The sequence below is a fragment of the Salmo salar genome, chromosome 07, assembly GCF_965601325.2.
Source record: "Salmo salar chromosome 07, fSalSal1, whole genome shotgun sequence".
NCBI classification, from domain to species: Eukaryota; Metazoa; Chordata; class Actinopteri; order Salmoniformes; family Salmonidae; genus Salmo; species Salmo salar.
Genome location: NC_138297.1, coordinates 17,286,427 through 17,304,497, shown reverse-complemented (window position 1 = coordinate 17,304,497; position 18,071 = coordinate 17,286,427). Strand labels below are relative to the sequence as shown.

At 44.8% G+C, this 18,071-nt stretch overlaps 1 protein-coding gene across 2 annotated transcripts in view; it reads left to right on the top strand.

Moving 5' to 3' along the window:
* The first annotated feature begins 379 nt into the window (after positions 1-379).
* LOC106608683 (equilibrative nucleoside transporter 2) overlaps positions 380-18,071 on the top strand; it is a 31,424-nt gene continuing 13,732 nt past the window's right edge. Inside the window, exons 1-2 of one of the 2 annotated variants that reach the window (XM_014206783.3) lie at positions 380-774; positions 17,205-17,237. In XM_014206783.3, coding sequence (XP_014062258.3) covers positions 17,206-17,237 — 32 coding nt within the window. In that variant the 5' untranslated portion in view covers positions 380-774; position 17,205. Of the gene's footprint in view, positions 775-17,199; positions 17,238-18,071 lie in introns of both variants that reach the window. The other variant, XM_014206781.3, reaches the window with a different exon arrangement.

Here is an 18,071-nt window from a genome sequence, read left to right as displayed (position 1 = left end):
GTTTAATGTTTTAAGTGGGATGCACATTGTTATTTATTTTTCTTTGATATGGTGCATTATTCTATTACTATGTTGTTCAGATTGTATTCGTTTTGAATTGTTAGATTTATATGCACTTTGTTTATATACCTTAAAAAGTTATACTTTAAATGCAAATGTTTAATGGTATTATTTTTCATAACAAAGCAATGCATTTTTAAATACATTGTGGTTAAGGTAGAGTATGATTTCATTTAATAATTTAATTTGAATTGTTTTAACACCAATCATAGTCAAAATATCGCAAACGCTTTGACTTGAAAAAATACAAAACATATTTTTTTTAAAGAGCCGTTTGGGAGACAAAAGAGACGGCTCTTTTTGGTGAGCTGAACCGAACGAGCCGGCTCACTGAAAAGAGCCGGAATGCCCATCACCTATTGTCGATGGCCGAAAAACTAGTAGTGCGCTATGATGACATACGGGGAGGGGCATCCGAGCAGTGAGCTATGTTGTATTTGGTTGTATGTGTAACTTCTTATTTATACCTCAGTGTGTAACGCCGAGTCGGGGAGATGATGAAGATTAGCTTACGCGCTATGTAAAATTGTTACAGCAGCACAGCCATTCGTCACTATTTGGTGCTTGCGCCACGTGGAGCGAAAGGCTACATTTATCGTGTTACATTTTATCCTAAATGTTATCGCATTGGTATTAGCAACAACTTCGTATTTTTTTGTTGCGTTGCAATAATGGAAACAGTGATCTGACTGCCGCACTTCTCATCTCTACAAGGTTAGTAGGCGTGACATGACTCTTCTTACCTACACACACGATTTGACATGAAAGGCGGTAATTAATTGTTACATTGTTAAACTTAATTGTAGCAATGAATTGTTTTACAATAGAATCATTTGAACGGGCAACAGTCCATACTTTTGGCAGGTTTTCTTTATTATTGGTCGTTAGGTGATGCGACATGACAACGCCGCTCTTGTACGCGTGGCTGCGCGGTTTCTGTGACGGATAAATGGGCCTCTGCTCTCTTATAATATTGCTAGAATAACGTCGCTTGCTACAACGGTCAAATGGGTTGTTTAGTGAAATTAGATGATTGGAAATGTGCGGACGGGAATTATTATTTTTCTCAAAATCACATTCCCAACGTCTTTCGGCTGAGCACTTACTCAATTCACACATGGCTAAATCTTATATAACAGCCATGTGTGGATTACAGCCTGCCACCATTGGCATATGAATTTTGAGTAAGTAACTAAACAACCCATTTGGCCATCACTGACAGAGAGGCTGCTGCCTACATACAGACTCGAAATCATAGGCCACTTTAATAAATGGATCACTTGTCACTTGAATAATGCCACTTTAATAGTGTTTACATATCTTGCATTACTCATCTCATATGTATATACTGTATTCTATACAATCTAGTGCATTTTGCCACTCGGTTATCGTTCATCCATGCATTTATATGTACATATTCTTATTCCACCCCTTTACTTAGACTTGTGTGTATTAGGTAGTTGTTGTGGAATTGTTAGATTACTTGTTAGATATTACTGCACTGTCGGAACTAGAAGCACAAGCATTTCGCTACACTCACATTAACATCTGCTAACCATGTGTATGTGACCAATAAAATGTGATATATATATATATATAATTTATGCTTGCTCTGGCAATGGGGTCCTGAGCGTACTGAGGGTGTGGCACAATAGCGGAGTCTGGAAGCCAAATCTATCTCCATCCATCCCCATGCGCCTCCCAAATGTAACAATGGCCTTCTCCCATTTGACTGTCTCCCCATCTCATTTCATTACTGTCTGAATAAAGTGTCAAACTACCTAAAAAAATATATCTTTCAAAAGATATTAGCATACTTTCAATTTCATCCCTCAAAAAAGTAGTCCAATTTTGAGTGCTCATTTAATGTTCAAAGCATCTGACCTGTGTTTTTTATTTTATTTTCCACCCTGGACATAGCCCTAAACCTTGTCAAAATATGTAGAATAGCAGGAAATTAGCTTTAAAATATTAAATGTCCTCCCTTCTAGGGTTTGTGCCAGTGGGCAAGGAAATTCACACAGCAAATCCCACTCCAAACTTTCTTCAAAAGTTGGCAGCCCTGAAAATGCATATATGTTGATGAATTGCACGTGGCCAGTCCATCTGCATTGTGTGTGTGAGCATTGCGAAATAAATGTACACGTTATTCAATTGTTTCACCCAAACTGCTTGCGTGCGCCAAGGTCGTCTGCGTAGCCAGGCGCTAAAATATAACTTGGTTATATTTTAGATGCGCGATGCGCTGCAAGCTCCGCCTCTCCCAGCTACCCATTGGTTTTTAAAAGCATTAACACAGGTAGGTGATTAAAAGATGAACTAGGTGTCCAGTTGGTGGCGGTAATACACCTTAAAGTTGTTTGCCAACCGCCATATAAAATCCACAGAAGAAGAAGACAGCTGAAGAAGGAGAGATTTATCAAAGAAAACAAACTAAAAGCTAACCTCTTTTTATCTGTGGATTAATTGTCGGAGTAGAGAACACATGATTTTGTATGACTCAACATGGGTCAAAATTTTACAAAGATCCAGTTGATAGAGCATGGTACTTGCAATGCCAGGGTTGTGGATTCAATTCCCACTGGGGACCTGTATGAAAAAAAATATGAAACTAAGTCGCTCTGGATAAGCGCGTCTGCTAAATAACTAAAATGTAAAAAAAAAAAAAAAAAAATAGGAGCTTAATGAGTTTCAGGTAAAATAACAACCCAATGTTTATTTTCCAGGACAAATTAGCTAGCCACAGCAAGATAGCTAAATGTCCATGAATGTTTCATGTGTGTTTCGACCTATCGCCAAATGAACATAGTTGGTTCACAGTTGATTTAGGTATTTTAACCTGCATGTCATGACCATGTCTGGTGGAGATAGACAAAATTAACATGCACAGGATGGTGCACGCACGGAGCTGGTCTGATCAGCATGTTACGCCTCGTTATTGAGCAAAATGGTACGCAGCAGCATCATATGTATGCAACAAAAGTTCAACATTCACCTTCCGCTATCTTTTCTGTCAAGCCGTCTACACATACAATTTGATGCATATGTTCGATTTATCGAATGAACCACCTAGAACGCACTGCAACTGCTTCTGCAATGCAATGCTGCAAGGCAAACGGCGCATTCCATTGGAAGTGAATGTACAGTACCAGTCAAAAGTTTGGACACACCTACTCATTCAAGGGTTTTTCTTTATTCTTACTATTTTCTACATTGTATAATAATAGTGAAGACATCAAAACTATGAAATAACACATATGGAATCATGTAGTAACCAAAAAAGTGTTAAACAAATCAAAATATATTTGAGATTCTTCAAAGTAGCCACCCTTTGCTTTGATGACAGCTTTGCACACTCTTGGCATTCTCTCAACCAGCTTCACCTGGAATGCTTTTCCAACAGTCTTGAAGGAGTTCCCACATATGCTGAGCAGTTGTTGGCTGCTTTTCCTTCACTTTGTGGTCCAACTCATCCCAAACCATCTCAATTGGGTTGAGGTCGGGTGATTGTGGAGGCCAGGTCATCTGATGCAGCACTCCATCACTCTCCTTCTTGGTCAGATAGCCTTACACAGCCTGGAGGTGTGTTGGGTCATTGTCCTGTTGAAAAACACCCCACACCAACACACCTCCTTCTCCATGCTTCACGGTGGGAACCACACATGCGGAGATCATCCTTTCACCTACTCTGCGTCTCACACAGCGGTTGGAACCAAAACTCTCACATTTGGACTCATCAGACCAAAGGACAGATTTCCACCGGTCTAATGTCCATTGCTCGTGTTTCTTGGCCCAAGCATGTCTCTTCTTCTTATTGGTGTCCTTTAGTAGTGGTTTCTTTGCAGCAATTCGACCATGAAGGCCTGTCTCCTCTGAATAGTTCATGTTGAGATGTCTGTTACTTGAACTCTGTGAAGCATTTATTTGGGCTGCATTTTCTGAGGCTGGTAACTCCTAATGAACTTATCCTCTGCAGCAGTGGTAACTCTGGGTCTTCCTTTCCTGTGGCGGTCCTCATGAGAACCAGTTTCATCATAGCGCTTGATGGTTTTTGCGACTGCACTTGAAGAAACTTTCAAAGCTCATGAAAATATCCGTATAGACTGACCTTCATGTCTTAAAGTCATGGTGGACAGTTGTTTCTCTTTGCTTATTTGAGCTGTTCTTGCCATAATATGGACTTGATCTTTTACGAAATAGGGCTATCTTCTGTATACCACCCCTAACTTGTTACAACACAACTGCTCAAAAGCATTAAGACAGAAATTCCACATTAACTTTTAGCAAGTTAATTAACCTGTTAATTGAATTGCATTCCAGGTGACTACCTCATGAAGCTGGTTGAGAGAATGCCAAGAGTGTGCAAAGCTGTCATCAAGGCAAGGCTGTTAGCTGATCCATTGGCCAGTTTCTTGGACCACTATACCCATTTTGACAATTGGACTTGGACCCTTCTGCTACTTGGAACCCTACTAATTCCACAACTGGTCTATCGACGTCACCGCACGAGGAGGCAAAAACAGACTTTCCCCCATTGCGATGTCCCTCTAAGGCCCTTCTGCTAACTTGCTAGCCCCGGCCTGCTAGCTTGCTAGCTCCGGCCTGCTAACTGTCTGAATCACCGTGTCCCCAGCCAGCCCAACCACTCACTGGACCCATACGATTCACTTGGCTGCGCATGCCTCTCCCTAATATCAATATGCCTTGTCCATTACTGTCCTGGTTAGTGATTACTGTCTTATTTCACTGTAGAGCCTCTAGCCCTGCTCAATATGCCTTAAAACCTCTTATGGACAGCGGAACGCCTCGCCAATATCCAATGTTAGCGCCTGGCGCGAAATACGAAAAACCTTAAAAATGCTATAATTTCAATTTCTCAAACATATGACTATTTTACACCATTTGAAAGATAAGACTCTCCTTTATCTAACCACATTGTCCGATTTCAAAAAGGCTTTACAGCGAAAGCAAAACATTAGATTATGCCCCCTATACCTTAAAAAGTTAAACACTTATTTTGGTTACTACATGATTCCATATGTGTTATTTCATAGTTTTGATGTCATCACTATTACTCTGCAATGTAGAAAATAGTAAGAATAAAGAAAACCCCTTGAATGAGTAGGTGTGTCCAAACTTTTGACTGGTCCTGTACATTCATTTCCAATGGAAAGCTGCGTTTGCCTTGCAGCATTGCGTTGCAGAAGCAGTTGCAGTGCGTTCTGTGTGGTGCATACTTTCAATTTATCGAACATATGCATCAAATTGTGTGTGTAGACGGCTTGACAGAAATGATAGCGGAAGGTGAATGTTGAACTTTTGCTGCGTACATATGATGCTGCTGCGTACCATTTTGATTGGTACTGAACTTCCGTTGTACCTAAACGCAATGACGCTGTCCTTGTGATCGAGGCGTTATGCCATGCCCTCATGGTCGTCATTCAGCCAGTCAGCCTTCACAAATGGAATCTGCCACATCATCCACCTTGACGAAGTGCTTGGTCACTCCTTCATGGAAATCATCACCAAGGACATGTAGGCTATCTTTGAATATTCATAATGTTGAATGGAAATTGCTGTAGGCCACAATGCGACATTGCTGCTTTCTAGACACCACATGGCCAAGATTGACGCAATCGAGGATTACTCCTAGTCCCTGATAGGTGATAAACCGCGTGGCCTTTACGCCATCTATTCTTGGTGACCAGACAGGTTTATTTTATACTGGTTTCTGCCATATGATTTCGAACTGGAAATGTTCAGCACTGAAAATCTACAGTTCTACTGAGAAGGGCCCAATTATTATTTGGGGGATCACAATTTTCCCCACAGATAGATTGTGGCTTCCATCAATGTAATTGTCTGCATAATTTCCAAATCCCCCATATATTTTTTTGTATATATGTATTCCCTTATTTCCCCCTAACCCTACCACCCCTCACCTAATTGGAGCAAACTAATGGACAACATCAGGCTTCTACACCCAGCTTATACATACTATATACATTTTACGGACACAGTATATTTGACAATAATTATCTTTTGTTTGTTTTTAGTCCCATCCTTCAGCTACCCGCAACCTCCCATCTATCTGAACACCATCCAGTTTTGATGTCTATTTGCCATATATTTTTTAACTGTGCTGTGATGTTCCACAACAGTTCTGAACCTTTTCTATTCTCATAGTTTCGACAGATTGTAAATTAAAGATTAACCTTTTTGCTAAGAGTATTCTTGATCCATTGACTATGACTTTTTAAATCACCAAGCAGTGCTATTTGCAGAGTTGGCTCCAGATAAATGTTGCAATTCTTCAGCCATTTCTGAACCTGCGACCAAAAACAAGCTACATATGGACAGTACCAAAACAAATTATCTAAGGATTCTGTCTCTTCACAGCAAAATCAGCAGAGCTGGGATGGTTGTATCTCCCATATATATAGCATTATTTTGGTTGCAAGAATTTTGTATAATAATTTAAATAGAAACATTTGTTTTGTGTATCAGTTCATAAACCGTGTGCCATGGGCTCAAACTGGCTAGATTTACATCTAGGTTATTTTTATTCTCTCCCTGTATAGCCTAAATAAATATGCCTAATACGTAAAATGAGCTATTTGATAAATTTATTTGAAAAATCTTATCAATGGAGACGAATTGAGGAAATTCCACCTTTTTATCATGTTAGATATGAAAACTGAGACCGTTTGAACAGATGTAAGGCCTAATATTTCTGGTTTTGTTATGACAGTAACAACTAGGCCAGTTGGTGCTCAGAGACACTGATATATTTGGTAGTGGAGCAGCTGTCTGGTTTACTAGAGGCTGGAATGATAAGGTGTGGGGGGAGTAATTAGATATTTACACATTGCTGTGACACATTAATGGCTTGGGAAAACTGGAAAAGTACTCTTTGTAGTCCTGCTGTTCAAATGTCCGAAATCAAAATTATTTAAATTTGATGGAGGGCTGTTCTGTATAGAAAACATCCTGCTTCAAACCTGCTCAATTGTGGCTTTAAATAACTGGAATGAATTACATTTACCCTACTAATAGGCTACGGTCTGTGGTTGCTAGGCTGCCAGTGTGTCTTCTAGGGGCGTTGAAATGGTGCCTGGGGCTGCTTTAGGGCAGTGACCAGAGCCTTTCGCGAAAATAGCCCAGGCTCACCTCTGCACACATATTATTTATTCAGGAGACAAAGGGTGTCCTGTTCATGGGGATCTTGAGCGCTCTGCTTCCCTCACCACAGAGCAGCAGCGTATTTCCAACCCCACTCTGACGGCTCTGGGCTGCTACACCTCCACTCTATCCACCCACCTCCACTCCACCTCTATCCACCCACCTCCACTCTACCTCTATCCACCCACCTCCACTCCACCTCTATCCACCTACCTCCACTCCACCTCTATCCACCCACCTCCACTCTACCTCTATCCACCCACCTCCACTCCACCTCTATCCACCCACCTCCACTCCACCTCTATCCACCCACCTCCACTCTACCTCTATCCACCCACCTCCACTCCACATCTATCCACCCACCTCCACTCTACCTCTGTCCACCCACCTCCACTCTACCTCTGTCCACCCACCTCCACTCTACCTCTATCCACTCACCTCCACTCTACCTCTATCCACCCACCTCCACTCTACCTCTATCCACCCACCTCCACTCTATCCTCTATCCACCCACCTCCACTCCACCTCTATCCACCCACCTCCACTCCACCTCTATCCACCCATCTTCACTCCACCTCTATCCACCCACCTTCACTTCACCTCTATCCTCTATCCATCCACTTCACCTCTATCCTCTATCCATCCACCTCCACTCCACCTCTATCCATCCACCTCCACTCCACCTCTATCCATCTACCTTCACTCCATCTCTATCCACCCACCTCCACTCCACCTCTATCCACCCACCTCCACTCTACCTCTATCCACCCACCTGCACTCCACCTCTATCCACCCACCTTCACTTCACCTCTATCCACCCACCTCCACTCCACCTCTATCCACCCCCCACCTCCACTCCACCTCTATCCTCTACCCACCCACCTCCACTCTACCTCCATCCTCTATCCACCCAACTCCACTCCACCTCTATCCACCCACCTTCACTTCACCTCTATCCTCTATCCACCCACCTTCACTCCACCTCTATCCACCCAACTCCACTCCACCTCTATCCACCCACCTCCACTCCACCTCTATCCACCCACCTCCACTCTACCTCTATCCACCCACCTCCACTCCACCTCTATCCACCCACCTCCACTCCACCTCTATCCACCCCCCTCCACTCTACCTCTATCCACCCACCTCCACTCCACCTCTATCCACCCACCTCCACTCCACCTCTATCCACCCACCTCCACTCTACCTCTATCCACCCCTCTCCACTCCACCTCTATCCACCCACCTCCACCTCTATCCACCCACCTCCACTCTACCTCTATCCACCCACCTCTATCCACCCACCTCCACTCCACCTCTGTCCACCCACCTCCACTCCACCTCTGTCCACCCACCTCCACTCCACCTCTGTCCACCCACCTTCACTCCACCTCTGTCCACCCACCTTCACTCCACCTCTGTCCACTAACCTCACCCACCTTCACTCTACCCCTGTGTACTCCAGTAACAACAATTAACCTGTGGGCCAGAGTCAACGGCATTGCTGGGATTGTAAGTATAGCGTGATAAGATTCAGGTTTAGCTCTTTGTGTTCAATGTGTTTGTTCCGTTTTGTGTATGGGGTAGTGTACTAAAGACTTTCCGTGTGCTGCTCTAGGGAACCACTCGGCACTGAGACGTTAGTATCCTCTCTCCCCAGATTTAGAATCTGGCCTCCCCAGATTTAGAATCCTCTCTCCCCAGATTTAGTATCCTGCCTCCCCAGATTTAGTATCCTGCCTCCCCAGATTTAGAATCCTCTCTCCCCAGATTTAGTATCCTGCCTCCCCAGATTTAGAATCCTCTCTCCCCAGATTTAGTATCCTGCCTCCCCAGATTTAGTATCCTGCCTCCCCAGATTTAGTATCCTGCCTCCCCAGATTTAGAATCCGACCTCCCCAGATTTAGTATCCTGCCTCCCCAGATTTAGTATCCGACCTCCCCAGATTTAGTATCCGACCTCCCCAGATTTAGTATCCGGCCTCCCCAGATTTAGCATCCGGCCTCCCCAGATTTAGCATCCGGCCTCCCCAGATTTAGCATCCGGCCTCCCCAGATTTAGCATCCGGCCTCCCCAGATTTAGCATCCGGCCTTCCCAGATTTAGCATCCGGCCTTCCCAGATTTAGCATCCGGCCTCCCCAGATTTAGCATCCGGCCTCCCCAGATTTAGCATCCGGCCTCCCCAGATTTAGTATCCTGTCTCCCCAGATGTAGTATCCGGCCTCCCCAGATTTCTTTCTCAGTTTTTTACCTAATGATTTTGGTCACTTTTCTGATATTTGTTTCTGTGACATTGTATAGGAAAGGTAAAACAAATCTTATGGCATTTCCCAATGGTCCATTTTCAACAAAGAAACGACTCATTTGGTCATGGCAAAATGCTCTGCATTTGAAGGGAAATGGAGGGTTGGAAAAGTTCATGAAAATCAGGAAAGATGAGTGGAGCTGATGATTAGTAGACCATTGTTATGTTATGTCTTACTGTTCAAGTGTTGGACAAGCGTTTTTCCTATCACCCTTTCAAGTCCAAGTCTCATCATATATCCAAAAGTCCATAATTGTTTTTATAGAACACATATTGTAAGACATTATATTTACTGTTGCTCAGTTGGTAGAGCATGGTGTTTGCAATGCCAGGGTTGTGGGTTCAATTCCCACGGGGGACCAGTAGGGGGAAGACAATTTTTTTTATGAAAAATGTATGAAATGTATGCATTCACTACTGTAAGTCGCTCTGGATGAGAGCGTCTGCTAAATGACTCAAATGTAAAAAATAAATGTAGCTTTTAAACCTCGAAGTACCAATTCATCTTCTTACACATTATTTGCATAGCTAAGTCATAATACTAATCCCTGACATCACTTGGCAAGCTGAACACCTTCTTCGCCCGCTTTGAGGATAACACAGTGCCACTGACACTGCCCGCTCCCAAGGACTGTGGGCTCTCGTTCTCCGTGGCCGATGAGAGTAAGACATTTATGCGTGTTAACCCTCGCAAGGCTGCCGGCCCAGACGGTATCCCTAGCCACATCCTCAAGGCATGCGCAGACCAGCTGGCTGGTGTGTTTACGGACATACACTGCTCAAAAAAATAAAGGGAACACTTAAACAACACAATGTAACTCCAAGTCTATCACACTTCTGTGAAATCAAACTGTCCACTTAGGAAGCAACACTGATTGACAATACATTTCACATGCTGTTGTGCAAATGGAATAGACAACAGGTGGAAATTCTAGGCAATTAGCAAGACACCCCCAATAAAGGAGTGTTTCTGCAGGTGGTGACCACAGACCACTTCTCAGTTCCTATGCTTCCTGGCTGATGTGTTGGTCACTTTTGAATGCTGGCGGTGCTTTCACTCTAGTGGTAGCATGAGACTGAGTCTACAACCCACACAAGTGGGTTGTAGAGCTGTGGCAAGAAGGTTTGCTGTGTCTGTCAGCGTAGTGTCCAGAGCATGGAGGCGCTACCAGGAGACAGGCCAGTACATCAGGAGACATGGAGGAGGCCGTAGGAGGGCAACAACCCAGCAGCAGGACCGCTACCTCCGCCTTTGTGCAAGGAGGAGCAGGAGGAGCACTGCCAGAGCCCTGCAAAATGACCTCCAGCAGGCCACAAATGTGCATGTGTCTGCTCAAACGGTCAGAAACAGACTCCATGAGGGTGGTATGAGGGCCCGACGTCCACAGGTGGGGGTTGTGCTTACAGCCCAACACCGTGCAGGACGTTTGGCATTTGCCAGAGAACACCAAGATTGGCAAATTCGCCACTGGCGCCCTGTGCTCTTCACAGATGAAAGCAGGTTCACACTGAGCACATGTGACAGACGTGACAGAGTCTGGAGACGCCGTGGAGAATGTTCTGCTGCCTGCAACATCCTCCAGCATGACCGGTTTGGCGGTGGTTCAGCCATAGTGTGGGGTGGCATTTCTTTGGGGGGCCGCAAAGCCCTCCATGTGCTCGCCAGAGGTAGCCTGACTGCCATTAGGTACCGAGATGAGATCCTCAGACCCCTTGTGAGACCATATGCTGGTGCGGTTGGCCCTGGGTTCCTCCTAATGCAAGACAATGCTAGACCTCATGTGGCTGGAGTGTGTCAGCAGTTCCTGCAAGAGGAAGGCATTGATGCTATGGACTGGCCCGCCCGTTCCCCAGACCTGAATCCAATTGAGCACATCTGGGACATCATGTCTCGCTCCATCCACCAACGCCACGTTGCACCACAGACTGTCCAGGAGTTGGCGGATGCTTTAGTCCAGGTCTGGGAGGAGATCCCTCAGGAGACCATCCGCCACCTCATCAGGAGCATGCCCAGGCATTGTAGGGAGGTCATACAGGCACGTGGAGGCCACACACACTACTGAGCCTCATTTTGACTTGTTTTAAGGACATTACATCAAAGTTGGGTCAGCCTGTAGTGTGGTTTTCCACTTTAATTTTGAGTGCGACTCCAAATCCAGACCTCCATGGGTTGATAAATTGGATTTCCATTGATTATTTTTGTGTGATTTTGTTGTCAGCACATTCAACTATGTAAAGAAAAAAGTATTTAATAAGATTATTTCATTCATTCAGATCTAGGATGTGTTATTTTAGTGTTCCCTTTATTTTTTTGAGCAGTGTATTTTATCTCTCCATATCCCAGTTTGTTGTCCCCACTTGCTTCAAGATGTCCACCATTGTTCCTGTACCCAAGAAAGCGAAGGTAACTGAACTAAATGACTATCGCCACGTAGTACTCACTTCTGTCATCGTGAAGTGCTTTGAGATGCTAGTTGAGGATCATATCACCTCCACCCTACCTGATACCCTAGACCCACTTCAATTTGGATACCGCCCCAACAGATCCACAGATGATGCAATCGTACTGCACACTGCCCTATCCCATCTAGACGGGTCCGTGTGCGTCATTGACTACAGCTCAGCCTTCAACACCATAGTACCCTCCAAGCTCATCGTTAAGGTCGGGGCCCTGGGTCTGAACCCCGCCCTCTGCAACTGGGTCCTGGACTTCTTGACGGGCCGCCCGCAGGTGGTGAAGGTAGGAAACAACACCTCCACTTCGCTGATCCTCAACACTGGGCCCCCACAAGGGTGCGTACTCAGCCCCCTCCTGTACTCCCTGTTCACTCATGACTGCATGGCCACGCATGCCTCCAACTCAATCATCAAGTTTGCAGACGACACAACAGTAGTGGGCCTGATTACCAACAATGACGAGAGCCTACAGGGAGGAGGTGAGGGCCCTGGCGGAGTGGTGCCAGGAAAATAACCTCTCCCTCAACGTCAACAAAACAAAGGAGCTGATTGTGGACTTCAGGTAACAGCAGAGGGAGCACGCACCTATCCACATTGACGGGACTGCAGTGGAGAATGTGGAAAGTTCCTCGGCGTACACATCACTAACAATCTAAAATGGTCCACCCACACAGACAGTGTGGTGAAGAAGGAGTAACAGCGTCTCTTCAACCTCAGGAGGCTGAAGAAATTTGGCTTGGCACCTAAAACTTTTACAGATGCACAATTGAGATCATCCTGTATCACCGCCTGGTACGGCAACTTCACCGCCCGCAACCGCATGGCTCTCCAGAGGGTGGTGCGGTCTGCACAACGCATCACCGGGGGCACACTGCCTACCCTACAGGACATCTACAGCACCCAATGCCACAAGAAGGCCAAAAAGATCATCAAGGACAACAACCACCCGAGCCTCTGCCTGTTCACCCCGCTACCATCCAGGAGGCGAGGTCAGTACAGGTGCATCAAAGCTGGGACCGAGAGATTGAAAAACAGCTTCTATCTTAAGGCCATCAGACTGTTAAATAGCCATCACTAGCCGGCTACCACCCAGCTACTCAACCCTGCACCTTAGAGGCTGCTGCCCTATATAAATAGACATGGAATCACTAGTCACTTTAATAATGGAACACTAGTCACTTTAATAATGTTTACATACTGCTTTATTCATCTCATATGTATATACTGTATTCTATTCTACTGTTTTTAGTCAATGCCACTCCGACATTGCTTGTCCTAATAATAATATATTTCTTAATTCCATTATTTTACTTTTAGATTTGTGTGTGTTGTTATGAATTGTTAGATATTACTGCACTGTTGGAGCTAGGAACACAAGCATTTCCCTACACCCGCAATAACATCTGTAAAATATGTGCATGTGACCAATAAAATTTGATTTGATTGTGAGCTTTGATTTCATTTTCACCCAAAACATGTTTGACAGTAGCCAATGACAAGGTCTGTGAACGTAGGAGTAATATTTGGCATTCTTTTTGACAGATTCCATCAAACTTTAGGGAGACCTTGCCTGTCTATGACCTTATGTGACTTGGCTTGACTTTACTGAAATGGCAACGAACTTGAAAAACTGTTGACAACTCAAAGGACAACTTCACTGAAATGACTCTATCATGCCACAGAATCAGGTTGCTCTGTTCAGTTTATTTTTCTTAAGAAGCCTCAGGATATAGGATTCTGAGGATACATCTCATGTTTCTTTCAGGAATTCTAACATTAGTCTAATAAACCTTTTTTCCGACTTATTCCCGGACCCATATACTCTTTGCCTCTAGTCTGTGTTTAGACTGAGACTACAATTCTCACAGTCTCCAAGTTGGTGGTTTATCAGCTAAAACATTTTCTCAGAAATTCTTAAATTGCCACAGGGGGAGTGCTTGTGTACATGCTTTTCTTTTGATCTCCTGACTATCACCCTCTCTCTGGATGATGAGGTAGAGCAGGTCTCTCTCTCTCTGGATGATGAGGTAGAGCAGGTCTCTCTCTCTCTGGATGATGAGGTAGAGCAGGTCTCTCTCTCTCTGGCTGGAGGTGAGGGTGGGGAGGGTAGAGCAGGTCTCTCTCTCTCTGGGTGATGAGGTAGAGCAGGTCTCTCTCTCTCTGGGTGATGAGGTAGAGCAGGTCTCTCCCTCTCTGGGTGATGAGGTAGAGCAGGTCTCTCTCTCTCTGGATGATTAGATCGAGCAGGTCTCTCTGGGTGAGGAGGTAAAGCAGGTCTCTCTGGGTGAGGAGGTAAAGCAGGTCTCTCTGGGTGATTAGATCGAGCAGGTCTCTCTGGGTGAGGAGGTAAAGCAGGTCTCTCTGTGTGAGGAGGTAAAGCAGGTCTCTGGGTGAGGAGGTAAAGCAGGTCTCTCTCTGAGTGAGGAGGTAGGACAGGTCTCTCTGAGTGAGGAGGGAGGACAGGTCTCTCTGAGTGAGGAGGGAGGACAGGTCTCTCTGAGTGAGGAGGTAGGACAGGTCTCTCTGAGTGAGGAGGTAGAGCAGGTCTCTCTCGCTCACTCCATAATGTAGCATTGTCCACGATTTACCCAGGTTAATCAGTTCTGCTTGACTGCTTAAAGCTTGTCATCTACGCTCTTAGAAAAAAGGGATCTAAAATGTGTATTCGGCTGTCCCCATAGGAGAACCCTTTTAGGTTCCATATAGAACCCTCTGTAGAAAGGGTTCTACGTGGAACCCAAAATGGTTCTACCTGGAACCAAAAAGGTTCTACCTGCAACCAGAAAGGGTTTTACAAAAGGTTCTCCTTTTTTTTTAAAGGTGCTAAGAGTGTAGTTAGATTATAATTACTTTGACCAGACAGATTCACAGCATGGCCAAGCTATAGTCCTACCGCATGTCTACTACTATATCATTTAGCATTGACTTTCAGGTATTTGTATGAATTTCAAAGGAAATGTATGAATAAACAATCTTATCAATTAAAAACTAGGGTTGGTTCTTAGTGAAAGCATGCCTCCTGGCAGAAATGTTGCTTGGTGAAATGACATGAAACAAAGCAATGAGTGTAGGGGTTGAATAAATAAATACTTTCCATGTTCTCACACACGCCATTGTTGCAACCCCTATTACCAGTCTGTTCAACCTCTCTTTCATTTCATCCAAGATCCCTAAAGATTGGAAAGCTACTGCGGTCATCCCCCTCATCAAAGGGGGTGACACTCTTAGACCCAAACTGTTACAGACCTATATCCATCCTGCCCTGCCTTTCTAAAGTCTTTGAAAGCCAAGTTAATAAACAGATCACTGACCATTTCGAATCCCACCGTACCTTCTCCGCTGTGCAATCCAGTTTCCGAGCTGGTCACGGGTGCACCTCAGCCACGCTCTCGGTACTAAACGATATCATAACCGCCATCGATAAAAGACAGTACTGTGTAGCCGTCTTCATCGACCTGGCCAAGGCTTTCGACTCTGTCAATCACCGTATTCTTATTGGCAGACTCAACAGCTTTGGTTTCTCAAATGATTGCCTCGCCTGGTTCACCAACTACTTCGCAGATAGAGTTCAGTGTGTCAAATCGGAGGGCCTGTTGTCCGGACCTCTGGCAGTCTCTATGGTGGTGCCACAGGGTTCAATTCTTGGGCCGACTCTTTTCTCTGTATATGTCAACGATGTCGCTCTTGCCGCGGATGATTCCCTGATCCAACTCTACGCAGACGACACCATTCTGTATACATCTGGCCCTTCTTTGGACACTGTGTTAACTAACCTCCAATCGAGCTTCAATGCCATACAACACTCCTTCCGTGGCCTCCAACTGCTCTTAAACGCTAGTAAAACCAAATGCATGCTCTTCAACCGTTCGCTGCTTGCACCCGCTCGCCCGACTAGCATCACTACTCTGGACGGTTCTGACCTAGAATACGTGGACAACTACAAATACCTAGGTGTCTGGTTAGACTGTAACCTCTCCTTCCAGACTCATATCAAACATCTCCAATCCAAAATCAAATCTAGAATCGGCTTTCTATTTCGCAACAAAGCCTCCTTCACTCATGCTGCCTAACTTACCCTAGTAAAACTGACTATCCTACCGGTCCTCGACTTCGGCGATGTCATCCACAAAATAGCTTCCAATACTCTACTCAACAAATTGGATGCAGTCTATCACAGTGCCATCCGTTTTGTCACCAAAGCGCCTTATACCACCCACCACTGCGACCTGTATGCTCTAGTCGGCTGGCCCTCGCTACATATTTCGTTGCCAGACCCACTGGCTCCAGGTCATCTACAAGTCTATGCTAGGTAAAGCTCCGCTTTACCTCAGCTCACTGGTCACGATAACAACACCCACCCGTAGCACGCGCTACAGCAGGTATATCTCACTGGTCATCCCCAAAGCCAACACCTCCTTTGGCCGCCTTTCCTTCCAGTTCTCTGCTGCCAATGACTGGAATGAATTGCAAAAATCGCTGAAGCTGGAGACTTACATTTCCCTCACTAACTTTAAACATCAGCTATCTGAGCAGCTAACCGATCGCTGCAGCTGTACATAGTCCATCTGTAAATAGCCCACCCAATCTACCTACCTCATCCCCATATTGTCTTTATTTACTTTTACTGCTATTTTGCACCCCAGTATCACTACTTACACACCATCATCTGCTCATCATCATCTGCTCATCTATCACTCCAGTGTTAATCTGCTAAATTGTAATTACTTTGCTACTATGGCCTATTTATTGCCATACCTCATGCCATTTGCACACACTGTATATAGACTTTTTTTTTTTCTATTGTGTACGCTTGTTTATTCCATGTAACTCTGGGTTGTTGTTTCTGCCGCACTGCTTTGCTTTATCTTGGCCAGGTCACAGTTGTAAATGAGAACTTGTTCTCAACTAGTTTACCTGGTTCAATAAATGGAGTGTGAAGTTGTGAACTGGCAGAGGGGTGGATATCTCAGCACAGCTAACAGTACAAGCTACAATCCAGTGGGTCTCGGACATACAGTACTGTAGTGTAGTGAGAATGGCTCCCTCTCCTCCTTGCTAGTATGTAGGACATGTCCAGTATTTGTATTATGTAAATAACATGCTTAGAGCTGATTAGACAAATCTACTCGCTGTCTTTTAGATGTTGATCGTGTTCCCCACTCTTTTCCCCCTCGTTTCAACCGATCCCCCTAGCACAGGATGAAGGGTCGGACAGACGCCCCGCGCGATAGGTGAGTATCTACCTTTTTACTGACTCGACAATCATGATTCGTTTTTTTCTGAGTGACTCGTTCATTTTAGTCGTTCGTTTGACCTGCATGATCGGAATATAGATCACGCTGCAGACTGCATTGAGAATAAAAATATGTTTCGAACTGTTAATTGATCGCACGGTGCAAGAATGAATGCGATTCATTGAGTATTGAATGTTATGATGGACACAGCTTTGTGGAACCAAAACATACACAGCCTCTGCTCAACAAACGCGAACCCAAGAACGAATCGTTTGGGGGTCTGCAGTTCGCGAACGATGTTTTGCTGATCACTCTCACCGCAGTCAAGCAATGCATTCCGACAATAGTTGTTCACAATCTAGCCCGGTTTCGTCCACAGCTAGACCTAGTGTCAAATGTATCAATAAATAATCTTATTTGTTTGCCTACCAATCAACATTTCTACATTGTTTAAAGCAGACGTTTACAAGTCTCGGTCACAAATGACAGCTCCAATAAGCCCCCTATGGTGAACGAAATATGAACGAGAGGCTTGTAGAAACATGACTTTTCAAGTTTTCAGTTCATCGTTTGCCGGTAGGGAGTCCTGTGGGCTCTGGGCATTACAGACTCAAATTAACGAAATTAGTCGAGAGATTTCTTCTGTTGATTTAACGAGTCGAAAAGATCGGTGTCAGTAAAAAGAGGCAAACCTCCCATCACTACTGCCCATGGTGCCTCTTCCTCTCACTTGTTTCTCGCTTCTGCTCTCACTCTGAACCCCATTCGTATTTGGGGTGGGGGATTGCAATGCCTCTAAGCAAAAATATGGTACTGAAAAGTGACTTTGTA